At 44.0% G+C, this 15,572-nt stretch overlaps 1 protein-coding gene across 1 annotated transcript in view; it reads left to right on the top strand.

Moving 5' to 3' along the window:
- Window positions 1-1,433: 1,433 nt before the first annotated feature.
- The window catches only part of ESAM (endothelial cell adhesion molecule), a 135,940-nt gene continuing 121,801 nt past the window's right edge, over window positions 1,434-15,572 (top strand). The window contains exon 1 of the mRNA XM_075604298.1: window positions 1,434-2,097. Coding sequence (XP_075460413.1) covers window positions 2,034-2,097 — 64 coding nt within the window. The 5' untranslated portion in view covers window positions 1,434-2,033. The remainder of the gene's footprint in view (window positions 2,098-15,572) is intronic.

The following is a 15,572-nucleotide window of genomic DNA, read 5'->3' as shown; positions in this document are numbered from 1 at the left end:
CTTCTGAGCAGGGATTCCTTTTCCTGAATGTTATTTTTATATGTCTGAAGCACTTCTCCCCTTTATGTGTTATCTATATTATTTGTTATTTATATGATTGTCACATATATTAGTGCTGTGAAGCGCTATGTAAATTAATGGCGCTATATAAATAAAGACATACATACATACATTATAAAGTTAGATCACAAGAACTCAAAGTAATACTGTTCACAAAATTAGAACAATTTGTAGGGGGCACTGGTATAGAGAAGGGATCCTACCTACTATTCAACAGACACACCAATGCTGCTGATAAAAAGTATGTATTTGTTGTTATTTCATTATTAATTTATTTTAGTATATGCTTAAGAATTGAACCGACGCCCTAGGTAACCAGGGAAATCCTTGGTGGGCCCCACAATGAAGTGGACACTTGAAGGCCAGACTGGCCAAGTTTCCCTTGACAAATGTCCAAACAGGGACCGAAACATTGATCATACAATAACTCTTTTAGGTTTATATCAAGTCCTCTGGAGTGTCAGCTATGCCTTTTTTAATCCAAGGTTCCCTTTATGACTTGAAGTCTCCTGACCTCATGATTAGAGCCAAGAAACTGGATGAATCCCCCATGGCAGTCTGAGAGTGCAGTAGAAATATTGTGTTCTATGTCTGTCCATGTCTATGTGAATAGGGTTGCTCTGTATCTAATAGTAGTTTCAGGTTTTGGTTTTGATGAAAGTCTGTTGGTTTGTATCATTGAGATTATGTAAAATCGATCATGACAAATCATAAAATCATGTAATTTGGAGCTGTCTAATTAAGTATTTGTCATTTAAAATGTATTTATTAAATATTATACTAAAAAAGTGGTTGATTATTAGCAATAGTAATAAAATTAAAAATGATGCAATATTAGAAAAATAAAAAAATATTTTTTTAATTAATTATTTAGTTTATTATTGATGCCAATTATTATACTGTATAGGATGTGTTACCACCCTATCTCTAGTTAGAAGCACATTGATAGGTGCACTCCGGGGCAATTGAAACTTAACATTTAATAAACTTGTGATAAAAAAGTCTACACATGAAAATAAAAATATTTAGTGGTAAATATGTGTATAGTGCGAATAAAATAGGTGGGGGTGGGTAAAGCGCTGGTAGAGCTGACCCTATGGTGTATTGCCAAACGCAAATGCTTGGTACACAAAACAAAAGTAAATGCTGACATTTGGTACAGATTGTGTAAAGTTAACGTCTTCCCCGTGACAAGAAACACAGGAAATATAATATAATTCCCCAGCATTATACAGCACATTTGTCTCTATTTTCCACGAAGCTCGACGGCTTCTGAGACTGAAACCTCCCTGGGGATTGGTTTCCGACAGTCTCATTTTACAGAGAGCTTATCTCGGGCTGCCTTAGCTTCCTGACTGGGTGGCTGGCTTTCCTGGCACAATCAAGCTTCCTTCTACTCCTGTGCGTCGCATTCATTCCAGATCAAGCACCTGCCGCCCAGTCAGACATTGCCTCCTCCTCCTCTAATGTCCCTGCGCTTCAGAGATCAACCTAAGGTGACGCTACTACGCTCCTCTCTGTCCTCTAGGGCAGCAGTGTAGGTATAGATTAACTCAAATGAGCTTTGGACAAGTTCTATTATCACAAGCTTTGAGAGTCTTTTTTGCTCCTTTTTCATTCTCCACAGCTCGGTGTGAACTGCCGAGACCCCGCGACTTCGCACTGAGATCTCCCACAGTACTTCCCACTGAGATCTCCCACAGTACTTCCCACTGAGATCTCCCACGGTACCTGTGAGTCGGTAGTGGAAGGTGAACGCTGCTGTCAGAGGTTGTCACGGGAGCTGTCAGTTCTCAGTATTTGCAAGCCGAGCAGGCAAGGAGGGGGACTGCAGAGCAGACACTGTAGCTGCAGGTGTTACCTTTCTCCCCCACCCACTGTGGATTACTCTGCACCAGCAGTGCCAAGGACAAGAGCAAATCATAGTAGAGGAACTGACAGAAGCTAAATATCCCAGATCAGACTGAGACACCATGGGAATTGTATCAGGATGGAAGCATTGGCTACATGTATTGTGGACTGTGAACTTGTTAATGAGTGAGTAAAACACCAAGTGCTTTTTATGTTCATATTTTGTTTTAATATTTAATTAATAATAATAATAATAATAATGTAGAAGATGTGAGAGAGTATGATAGTGCTAGTGTTTGTTAGCTTTACAGGTGCCTGGTGATATACATTACAGGCACACAGAGAGAATAATTATAATATTTTATTCTGATGTTTAGTGTATGTAGCACTATTCAAAATACAACAACACGGTCACATGAAAGCCTCAAAGATCTTATAGTTCATTATTTGAAATGTACAGTATAAGAAAGAAAATGACTTGTGTGGTGCAGACACTGGGTATTTAATTGGTATCTCCTAAGTTAGTGCCACTGATCTTAATATACCTCCACGATATTGGTATGTATATGCATAACTTTATCAAAATATTCTTCTTCTGTAATAAAAATGGTTAGAACGTGGTATCAAAATGTAGTATCAAAATACAAAACAAAGAAGGGCTTATTAAGTGATTGGGCTGCAATAGTCATAGTACAGGAGGCTAAATCCATTGAAGTTGTATCATTAAATTCTATTACTGACTAGAGTGCATTTTCTAAAATAGCCCGATAGTTAGATATAACGTTTTCTTCAACCTAATGAACACAACTCTGAAGCTATCTTTGTAATACACAACAATGAAGGTGACTAATTGAAGTATTTTGATAATAAAATAGTAAATGGGTACACAAATGATAATATATATACAGTGTGTGTATATATATATATATACACACACACACACACACACACACACTCTCTCTCTCTCTCTCTTTCTTTCTCTCTCTCTCTCTCTCTCTCTCTCTCTCTCTCTCTCTCTCTCTCTCTCTCTCTCTCTCTCTCTCTCTCTCTCTCTCTCTCTCTCTCTCTCTGTATAAAAATCTACTCGCCACCTAGTACCAAACGTGTGCTGCTTGGGCCAATATTTACTCGCCCGGGGGTTAAATCCGGATTTAACCCCCGGGCGAGTAAATATTGGCCCAAGCAGCACACGTTTGGTACTAGGTGGCGAGTAGATTTTTTTGTGTGGCGAGTAGATTTTTTGGTGATTTGTCAACCACTGTATATATATATATATATAAACACTACACCCACACACACTGTATATATATATATATATATATATATATATATATATATATATATATATATATATATATATATATATATATATATATATATATATATATATATATATATATATATATATACACTGTGTATATATATATATATATATATATATATATATATACATATATATACACACACACACACACACACACACACACTGTAATATATTACACTGTACTTACCCTGTGGAGCACATACACTAGAGGTCTAGAGGTTACACTAAAGGTTTCATTATTTATTTATATTCATTCAGAGGCTTTTAGTTGTGTTCTGTTCTTGCTCCAACTGTTTACAATTTGGAATATCTTCACTCCCTGGGAGCTGAAAGCATTGGGCGTAGACTGATAATATGAGCTTTATGTTTTCAATAGTTACACTTACTTGGGGGAACTGATCATGTTTTGTGGCTTTTCAATCTCCAGCATAATGGCATGCCTCATTATTTACATATTTTTGACTGTTGTATTTTTATATTTTTGGGAAGGGCTAGATGTAGAGATGGGTGAATGATTCGGCAACATTCAAATTCACTGCAAATATGCCATTTATTCACTAGTGCAAATTTTCGGGGATTGATTAAAAAAAACTTTGGTACGCCTGACCGAGGCTTTAAAAATGAATGCAAATGTATGCAATTCTGGGGGTGCTCAGTATTCGCAAGTTTGTCTTAAAGATTAAATTCATTGGCATCCTCTCTATCCCTATATTTCAGGGTCTGTGTGAATGTAATGTTTAGGACAAATTGGCAAATAGTGGCCACTGGCAGAATTGTGTACAGTACATTCGCACGCATTTCTAAACACACTGACCACACAGACGTATATTTACAAAAATGTGTCAAGGTATTGGCGGGCCGACTTTTGATACATTAGCTCATCTCTAGTTAGGAGAGTTAAATGGCAGTAATTGGTGAAGCGACCTAAATGTGAAATGCTGCTTCACTTCACTTTTGGCTCTTGCAACAATCCAAAATTGTGTTGATTCGGTGTTTGGTGTTCATTAATTGCCTTTCTCTAGGTGTATTTGGCATGATATAAATTGTCTACACAAAAGTGTCCGGGAAGTCTATATACCAAGGGACACAAATGCCCTTTTTGCAGTTTGGTTGACTCATTTTGAAGATGTACAGACGAGACGACGAGTATTCTAAAGTTGGCCTTAAACTAGCTCGGTTACATTCTGGGTATGTGCTGGGTGTAACCTGGCTAGTTTAATGCAAGTTTAAGGCATTTCTGCATTGACTAATGACCCATAGGATTAACACAGCAGGGGTACCTGGCAGTCCCATTCAGTTTGAATGGGACTGCCAGGGACCCCCGTTGTTAATCTGATGGGCCATTAATCAATGCAGAAATGCTGGGTCTAGTTTAAGGCAAGTTTAAGGCATGTATCCAGCATGTACCGGGGGTTACCTGGGTCTTTTTGGCGATTGCCACTGGTTTGTGTTAGAATAACCGTGGTCACTACAGTATATGTTAGAGCCAGTTTATCATAGTACGTTTGCACCTAATTTGCCCTATTAGTATTGGTTTATGTTTCAGGTAGTGTCAATAGAGGACTGCCATTGATCTCCGAACCTGGTACTCCGCCTTTCCCCGCTGTCCAAATGCTATTCTCACCCCTGGGCATCCCCTTGTTGCTTTGAACTCCAATGTCCAGCAGACTTACCGGCCCTATGGGTTAGCTCGGGTAGCCTGTTTGGACATCGGTTCCGAATGTAAAAAGCACATTACATTATTAAAGTATATTTGACTATACTTCTGAGTCTCTGGGTACAGGGGTCAGAAAAGGAAAAATATTGTAGGTTTATTTCTATCTGCCTTATTCCCCACACACTTTCCCTTGGACTCAGTTTGGACTCTCAGAGTGCCCCCTCAACCTTATATACAGTTGAGGCACCCACAAACCCTATACTGGTTGTGGGTCACCTTGGCACTAGCTGGGGTACCCCCCTTAACCTAGGGATTCCCTCAGCTATAGGAATAGATGTTTTATCCCTGTGTCTCATTCTCCTTTCTGGGCTGTGCTGAAGCAGGGTACCCTAGTGGTGAGTCGCGCTTGCATTTTCAAGGGAAGGTATTGCCGGGACAATGTGCCTACATGTATCCGAGAATCAGGCATGATTCCCAGGTATATTTATGGGGGAACGACAACTCCGGACCCCAACCTCCTAGGCACATTCTGTCAACGGTTCCTCCGCAAAAATAAATCTTGAAACTCATACCCTAGCAATCCCTGCTTGATTGCATGCCTGGAAAGGGAAAAACACAAAAATACTTTTATTACATACAGTACATTGGAATGACACAATGTTACTGGGCCCAAGAGCTAACTCTCTTGGACCCTTATACACGGATCAGAGGTAACTAAAACAGGCTTGACCTTTAATGAAGAGCCTGGTTACCCCCTACCGTCATAACCTAAATTATTGTACCATTATTTACATTAAAAAAAAATAGCTAATACAAGATTGTAACCATTATATCTAAGTGTATATATACAGTAACAGGGTCCTTAACTCTTTTACTGCCAGAAAATGGGTAATCAGTTATGTAGTAAGGCATATACAAACACAATTGGCATTTAAGGGGTTAAACATAACAGGCTAACCTCACACTTCACAAATACAAGCGACTAAGAAGTATTTTTTAATTTTCTTGCTGAAATAGGTGTAGCTCAGTAAATACAGTGACATTATCGCCTCATCTGACATAAATTATACTAATATTTCATTGATATAGCCACATGAGATTTCAAAAGCTTTTTAAAGTCTGTAAAAGCCTACTTACTTATCATCTGTATGCAAATATGACCATATAAGCAAGCCTTGGGGTTGGAGTAAATCCAGTAACATTGCTTTTCTTGACTGTTAATTAAGTACCTTGGGTACTGTATGCCTGGCTTCAAAGTTTGCCCAGGGCAATGCTCATTAGTGTTTTTTGGAGGCTATTTTAGTAATTATTTAGCAGTTCTGATAATGTATTGTAACAATTTTTGTCTGGTTAGATATTAAGCAGGAAACGTTTGTACATTTCTCACCAGCACGGTTTCAGAATATTATTTTGGTTGTTGTGCCTATTAATACAGTTATGCTTGAAAGCTGTGTTGCATGAGAAATCACTGACCTTTTAGCTTGAAATTAGAAGTATGGAGATAAACTGGAAGAAGGCAATTTGATTAAAGACTTGAGCCTGTGAACGTCACTTAAGTAATGACTGGGTTAGGCAAGGCAAATGTTTACAATATAGCTACTTGTTGGGAAGGGAAGTTAATGACCAACGCTAATCTCAAGGATAACTCAATTATGTACTGATTTTTCTTTTATTAAATAATTATAACTAAGACACTTATTTATACCAATAAGATGAATACCACATACTTCTAAACCATGCATATGCATCAGCAAATATTTAAACTTTACTAGATTAAACCCGTTACTTTGACTGTAGCACTCTCAGCTACTTGAATGCAAAATGTAAAATAAGTATGTTAATGCTTTGTAAATATTTGTTTTCCTTTGTAATTGAAGTACAACTTGTCTTTTTTTTACAATAAAGTCTTTTTATGGGCGACTGGAAGTGGTGGCCCCTGCAGAAAGAACTATATTATTATAGCATAACCATCTCGATCAGAGTTTGCTTCTTAGTAAAAAAAATACAAATGCACTCCACATTCAATAGCTGTAATAACCAGCCCATGATATGAATCTGTAGGCCTTATTATAGCTAAGAGCCGTGGTGTTCAACCTTTTTTCAGCAGTGGCACAATCGTAGAAATTTAAAAATCGCAGGGCACCCCTGCTCATCAGACCTAACCCTTTCTTGCACACAGACACCACACTCGCACTCCTTCTCACGCACTTGTAGCCACCACACTCACCCCCTTCTTACACACTTCACATTCGCCCCCCTTTATCAGTGGCGGATCTAGAAAACTGGAGCCCTTAGGCACTTGGTGTCGCCTCCTCCTTCGTGCCACCCTCTTCCTTCAGTGTCAAATGAAGCTGTGATGTCACATGGCATCGTGTTCAAATGACGCCGCAACGTCACATTACCATGGCAACGTGACACCATGTTACGTCGTAGCGTCATTTGACGCCGAAGAAGGATGATGGTGGAATGAATCAGAAGGTAAGAACTGTACTGAGGCCCCACTCTTTTCCCCCGGCAATCAGTGGAGAAGAGAGCGGGGCCTTTGTATATGGGAAAAAAAGGGGAAATGTAACACGTAGGGCCTAATGGAAAATCTGCCACTGCCCTTCATACACACAAATCATACTCACCGTTTTCCTCAACACAAACTACCTTCATCCCCTCTTCTCACATAGCACACTCACCGCCTTTATGAATCCCACACCATACCTTCTCTAATATTGCACACACACAAACCACTCACTCATTCCCCCCCACTCACACACATCACATTTACCACCTTCTCACATTCCCACTTCTTACACATATCACACTCGCCTTCTCCCCTCATACACACACAACTCACACCCTTCTCTTACTCAAACCATACACCTTTCCTCTACACACACACACACACACACACACACACACACACACACACACACACACACACACACACACACACACACCCTTCTCTAACTCAAACCATAAACCATACACATTTCCTCTCAACACACAGATATCTAATCCCCACCACACACAGACAAAACTCTGACCTGCTCCCCAATGTAGCACAAAGCACTCACCTCCCTCCTCCGCACACACAGCCGCCAGGATGTTTCCCCCGGGGACTGCGGCAGCGTTGGCATACAATCATAGCATAACTGATGAGAAACACTGGCTTAGAGTTTAGTGCCATTATTTACCAAAATCTTCTGGCTACAAATGGTGCAAAGTTAGGGAATACTCCACCAAGAGCCTACACATTTACTTTACTTTTGAAGTAGCATCCCTTTTATAACTTTTTTTTTTTTTAACCATAGCAGAACTGGGGGTTACCATGGAGCTCAATCTTGGTGGTTTGAGCTTTGGTGAACCCCCAGGTTCTTGTTAAATTTAACTTTGAAATGTTTCCAAATTCTGGTGGCAAATGATGAACATGTCTGCTTTGCTGGGGTCACCAATAGAAGGATGCAACATCATACCTGATGATGTCACGGCTTTCTATTGGCTGCCAGTGTCATGGCTGATCTCGGAGGCCATAATGTCACCCCAGGAAAGAATACTTAGCACTCATCAGAAAAGAGAGTTGACCTGAGTCTGCATTAACCCAACATTTTTGTATGATGCATGGCTTTGCAAACAAAACAGAGCATTAACTTTTCTGGTCACATTTGTTTTTTGTTTTTTACTCAATTTTTATTGACATTTTTGAGGGGTGAAGAAAATAAAGATTGGGGAAGGGTACAAAAAAGAAAATAGGGGGATGGGATGGGGTACAATCCAATTCCGTGCCATAGCTAGACATGTGCGGGGCCCCGGGCAAAACATTTTTCAGGTCCATCATCATCAACTCTCCCCCTCCCCCTCATCATCTCGCTCCCCCTCCTCCTCTTCCTCCTCCTCCTCCTCCTCATTATCTTCTTCCCCTTATCCACCTCATCATCCCTCCCCCTCCTCTTCATAATCTATCCCTGTCCTCCTCCTCATATCTTCCGCTCTTCTTCATAATCTATCCCCCTCCTCCTCATCTCTCCCCCTCCTCCTCATCTCTCCTCATCATCATCTCTCCCACTCATCATCTCTCTCCCTCCTCCTCATCATCTCTTTCCCTCATCATATCTCCCCCTCCCCATCATCATCTCTCCCGCTCCTCCTCCTTATAATCATCTCTCATCTCCTCTTTCCTCCTCCTCATCAGCTCTCCTCATCTTCAGCTCTCCTCCACCTCCTCCTCCTCATCAATATTACCAGCACTCCCCCTCATCATAATCGCCATCATCAGCTCTCCCCCTCATCTTCACCACCACTTGTCCCCCTCATCATCACCTCTCCCCATCATCATCACCTCTCCCCTCATCATCACCTCTCCCCCTTATCATCACCTCTCCCCCTCATCATCACCTCTTGCCCTCATCACCTCTTGCCCTCATCACCTCTTCCCCTCTTCATCACCTCTTCCCCTCTTCATCACCTCTTCCCCTCTTCATCACCTCTTCCCCTCATCATCACCTCTTCCCCTCATCATCACCTCTTCCCCTCATCATCGCCTCTTCCCCTCATCATCGCCTCTTCCCCTCATCATCGCCTCTTCCCCTCATCATCACCTCTTCCCCTCATCACCTCTTCTCCTCATCATTATCACAACTTCTCCCTCCTTCTCCTCATCTTTCTCCTTCCTCCTCCATGCCAACCTGTGGGTGGTATTAGAGGCAGGTGGGAGGAGATGGTATGCTGTGGCGGTGGTGGACCCCCGGCATTAAACAGAGGATTCAGCACAGGCGGGGGGAGAAGGTATGCGGCGGCGGGCCCCCGGCGTTAAACAGAGGATAAGCCGGCAGAGGAATCAGCACTTGTTACAGAGGCAAAGCAGGACAGCTGGGGAGGAGCGCGTTCCTGCGGTCTGACCCGGAAGTCTTTCTTACTTCCAGTGTCTGTTGCTAGAGCGCGCTCCTCCCCTGCCTCTGTAACACAGGCTGATTCCTCTGCCGGCTTATCCTCTGTTTAACGCCGGGGACCCAGTGCCCTGCATACCTTCTCCCCCCGCCTGTTTGAAGAGAGAGGTGGGCCACCAACAGGGTGGGGAGGAGAGCAGGCCCCCCAAGAGTGTGGGCCGCCGGGTTGTGCCCGGGCTACAGCTACACTCCTGGTCCAAATCAAGATCATCTTAGTACATTAGCACATATATATGAAGAACATTGACAATACAGCATTTTTAAACCACAATAAACCTTACACCTTAAATCTCTGTGTTGTAGTTCAATTATCGAGGTGGAGGGCCCTTTTTGTCTCGATCTTTTGGCCTTGGGGGGGAAATAGTGGGCTTTTAGGGCATCATTGTATGAGAATTTATGCCCGGGATACCTGCGTTTAGGATTAAAGGCTGCCAGACCTTTTGGAACTTTGTGTAGGAGTCGTTAAAGAGACTTATCAACTTTTCCATGGGATATATGAACCATATCTTACTTTTAGTTTTTTAAATGGAGGGGGATTACATTTTTTTTCCCAAACCGCTGCTAGCTCACATCTCTTTGCAGTTGAGGTGTAGGAGACAAGTTTATTCTTGGATCTAGATAGACCTTGTGATGGTCTGTTCAAGAGGAAGAGCCAGGGATCTAAAGGTATATCTAATTTAAGAATTCCCTGTAGCCAGACCTTCACTCTCATCAAAAGAGTTGAGACCTCTGGGCATGTCCACCACATATGCATAAATGAGGCCTGACCACTGCAATTCTTCAGGCACAAAGAAGGATATCCTGGGATGAATCTAAAGAGTTTAAGTGGGGTCAAATACCATTGCATCAATACCTTATATGGTTATTTTCTTTTATAGTGGTACAAATTGAGCATTTGGTCACGGCCTCAACGATATCATCCCAGTCCTCCCTCTCCGGTTCCTCCCCAAGATCCTGCTCCCATTGTGTCATATATTTACATTTTTTCTGGGATAGGAAGTGAGTTATTCTGGTCAGATTTTAAGGGTTTATGTCAAAAGTTGTACAAATGTCATCAGATTTGTTTCAAAAACTTTTCTCAGTGTGTACTGTACCTTCAATTTGCACTTTTAGCTGGGGAATAGTTACATAGTAGATGAGGTTCAAAAAAGACGTACGTCAATCAAGTTCAACCTATGCTAAATTTAGACGACAGATACTTTATCCTATATCTGTACTTACAGTATATTGATCCAGAGGAAGGCAAACAAAAAACCCGTGACATATCATCTAATGATATCTCATAAGGTATAAAAAACATTCCTTCCTGACTCCAAATATCAGCAATCAGATTACTCCCTGGATCAACATCCTTCCTGTGTTTACTTATTTGGTATATCCCTGTATACCTTTCCTTTCTAAAATGATGTCGAATCTGTTCTTTAATGTGTGTAAATTTGATAAAATACATATTTTCACCATATTACCGTGAACTGTTATGACTCACCAGAATTTTGTGAAAATGGCAATGTGCAAAGGGCCATATGATCTGATGACATTTGCGTATTTGTTGGAATTTGCCATTTACTGGACATTGATTTGCAAACATTTTGCTGTTTAAAAAACAAACAAAAAAAAAAATAACCTCTCAAACAATAATATTGACAAATTTTGCATGGTTTGCAAACTTTCACACAAATTAAAAACACATATTTCATGCCAAAAATAGTATTTAAAGTCACACAGGTTATGTTTTTCTGTTTCACAGGTATCTGCATACTAAATGTTCCAAGAGTAGACATTTAAAAAAACAAATCTTCCTATTGTTAGTCATCAGTGAGAGAAATACGATGTGTGAAAGTTGGTGGAATATGTCTCCATTTGTCCTGAATCCTGTAAATATATGTGTTATTCCATATCAGCATTTCCAACATTAAAGCAGTTCCTTTGGTTATTTTACATGCTTAGACAAAATACTTTTTTCAAATGGTGAAGGCATCAAAACTAGGTCATGTTTGAATAATAGTTGTTTTTAATTATCCGGACATAGACTGGAGCAATGAGATTAGCATTACAACTAAAGGAAACAGGTTTGTGGGAGTACTAACACAGAATTACATGACCCAAAGTATTGAGGAATCAACCAGGGGATGGGCAGTACTGAATTTGATCATACAGTATCAAATAATGTAAACGTAATAACAAATATTCAAGTCGTGATCTCATTTCAAATACATTTTCAAAAAATCATATTATATGGGTTCAACAAATACTTTACATTTTAGAAGGGCAGATTTTGATATACTGAGGAATAGTCTACAAGGAATAAATTGGGATGAAATTTTTGCCGGAAAAAATTTGGAAGATAAATGGGCCGTCTTTAAAACATTGTTAGAAAAGCACACTTGACAGTGTATAACCTTGGGTAATAAATATAAAAGAAACATCTAAATCAATGGGGATAAATAATCAGGTAGGGGAGGAAATGAAAAGGAAGGGACAGGCTTTTAGATTCTTAAAGTCAGAAGGGATGGATGCATCATATCAGAATTATAAGGAATGTATCAAAAGTTATAAAAGGACAAAAAAGGAAAAAAGGATTGCAATGAAAAGTAAGATCAACCCTAGAAATGTATTTAAGTACCTTTAATAACAAAAAGATTAGAAAATAAATATTGGACCCATTCAATGTGAAATTGTGACGGTGCTCGTCTCCAATCAGGAAGTGGACCCTCAGGGCTGAGGTAGGGATGCAGAATAACCGACCAGAGCCCAGGGACAGAGTCCTGTTACAGTATCCGTAGTCGGTAAGCAGACAGGAGGTCAGAGCAGGTGGCAGTGGTGCAAAGTCCAGGGGGCAGGCAGAAGCAGCGAGGTTGGGGTCATGGTCTTGGGTCAACATCAAAGGAATCCAAACAGCCAACATGGAAAGGCGTGACAGCGAAGACCGACAGGAGCTGCAAAACGTAGAACTTTGCTCGGCGACTCCCACTGGAAACTGCCGCCTTAAGTAGCAGGCTACAAGTAACCAAAATGGCCGAACTGAGGAGAAAGGGCAGGCAAGCTGGAATACCTGAACTGCAGCAAACGCCGGCACAGATTGGGCAGAATCCTTACAGAAATGGTCCGGCAAATTATTGGAGATAAGAAAAAGCAGAGATATTAGACAAATTCTTTGCCTCTGTATTTGCCAGGGAGGAATCAATAAAAAAAAAAAAACAGTGCCACAGGAGGAAGCTACAACCTCTATGTTAATGAACAGTTGGTTAACTGAGAAAGAAGTGCATAGGCGGCTTGATAAAATTAAAGTAAATAAAGCACCTAGCCCCGATTGCATGCACCCAAAGTTCTTAAGGAGCTAAGTTCAGTAATAGCCAAATCATTACATTTAATATTTAAGGATTCCATTTCCACCTGCTCAGTACCACAAGATTGGCATAAAGCAGATGGGTTGCTTATATTTAAAAAGGGAGCGAGATCACAACCGGGCAATTACAGACCTGTAAGCCTGATATCAATATTGAGGAAGCTGCTTGAAGGTTTAGTATGGGATAATATTCAGGAATACCTAATGGTTAACAAAATTATTAGTAACAGTCAGCATGGATTTATAAAGGACTAGCTGAGAGACCCGGCGTTGCCCGGGATGTAAATGCGTAATAGGTAGTATTATTTATAAATGGTGGAACAATAGGTGACTATTTGGAGGGGATGGGAGGGAGGGTGGACAGGAGGGGGGGAGAGTGGACAGGGGGGAGAGTGAGTGGACAGGAGGGGGGGAGAGTGGACAGGAGGGGGGGGAGAGTGGACGGGGGGGGGAGAGTGGACGGGGGGGGGAGAGTGGACGGGGGGGGGAGAGTGGACGGGGGGGGGAGAGTGGACGGGGGGGGGGAGAGTGGACGGGGGGGGAGAGTGGACGGGGGGGGAGAGTGGACGGGGGGGGGAGAGTGGACGGGGGGGGGAGAGTGGACGGGGGGGGGGAGAGTGGACGGGGGGGGGGAGAGTGGACGGGGGGAGAGTGGACGGGGGGGGGGAGAGTGGACGGGGGGGGGGGGGAGAGTGGACGGGGGGGGGGGGAGAGTGGACGGGGGGGGGGGGAGAGTGGCCGGGGGGGGGGGAGAGTAGACGGGGGGGGGGGGGAGAGTGGACGGGGGGGGGGGAGAGTGGACGGGGGGGGGGGAGAGTGGACGGGGGGGGAGAGTGGACGGGGGGGGAGAGTGGACAGGAGGGGGGGGTGACAGTGGACAGGAGGGGGGGGAGAGTGGACAGGGGGGGGAGAGTGGACAGGGGGGGGGAGAGTGGACAGGAGGGGGGGTGACAGTGGACAGGAGGGGGGGTGACAGTGGCCAGGAGGGGGGGGGGAGTGGACAGGAGGGGGGGGAGAGTGGACAGGAGGGGGGTGACAGTGGACAGGAGGGGGGTGACAGTGGACAGGAGGGGGGGGGCAGTGGACAGGAGGGGGGGGCAGTGGACAGGAGGGGGGGGCAGTGGACAGGAGGGGGGTTGGTTTGGTTTAAATTGACGGGTCCCTCCTCTCCACTCCCCCTGTATCTTTCTCCGCTCCTGACCCCCCCCCCACCCCCCATGTGTAGCTCCGGTCCCCACTCTACAGTGTCTGAGACACAGTGTAACAGACGCACACAGACACACACAGTGTCCCACACACACACTGTCACGCTGTGACACACACACACATAGACACAGACACACACTCACTCACTCACACACACTCACCTCTCCTTCTGGCCGCCGCCATGTTAGTTAGTCCGCGAGGGAGGAAGGGGTCCTTCCTTCCGCCGCCATCTTAGGTGCCGCGTGGCAGCGGTAGGCTGCCCTGGCCAATGCCTGTCCCCGCGCCAGGGAGGTGAGCGGGAGGTGAGGGGAGGTGAGCGGGACGTGAGGGGAGGTGAGTGGAGGGAGCGGGAGGTGGGTGGAGGGAGCGGGAGGTGGGTGGAGGGAGCGGGAGGTGAGTGGAGGGAGCGGGAGGTGAGTGGAGGCAGCGGGAGGTGAGTGGAGGCAGCGGCAGGCTGCCCTGCCCACTGCCTGTCCCCGCGCCGGGGAGGGAGTTGAGCGGGAGGGAGGTTAGGTGCCGCGTGGCAGCGGTAGGCTGCCCTGGCCCCGCGCCAGGGAGGTGAGCGGGAGGTGAGGGGAGGTGAGTGGAGGGAGCGGGAGGTGGGTGGAGGGAGCGGGAGGTGAGTGGAGGCAGCGGCAGGCTGCCCTGCCCACTGCCTGTCCCTGCGCCGGGGAGGGAGGTGAATGGAGAGGGAGGTGAATGGAGAGGGAGGTGAATGGAGAGGGAGGTGAATGGAGCGGGAGGTGGAGGGAGTTGAGCGGGAGGGAGGTGAGTGGAGCGGGAGGTGGAGGGAGGTGAGTGGAGAGGGAGGTGTGTGTGATGGGGGGGGGGGGAGAGGACAGAGAGGTGTGTGTGTGTCCCCTTTGGCCCATCACTCCGCCTCAGGCCAATGAGAGGTGTGCGGGGGCGGCCCAAGGGACCAATGAGATTTCCCCTAGGGACACCGGACATCCAGGCAGGCAGGCAGGCAGGCATGCATGCAGGCAGGCAGGCAAACAAACAGTGCTTTCACTAATATAGTATAAGATAGGTTGTGCCAAACTAACCTTATTAGTTTCTTTGAGGAGGTAAGTAGGAATTTAGACCAATGTAATGCAGTTGATGTGGTCTACTTAGATTTTGCAAAGGCTTTTGATACATAAGAGGTTAGTGTACAAAATAAAGGAAATTGGATTCGGTAAATGTATTTGCACC

This window comes from Ascaphus truei, chromosome 6 (assembly GCF_040206685.1).
Source record: "Ascaphus truei isolate aAscTru1 chromosome 6, aAscTru1.hap1, whole genome shotgun sequence".
In the NCBI taxonomy this organism is placed as follows: Eukaryota; Metazoa; Chordata; class Amphibia; order Anura; family Ascaphidae; genus Ascaphus; species Ascaphus truei.
Note: the sequence above shows the minus strand (reverse complement) of the source record. Positions and strands in the feature narration are given on the sequence as shown.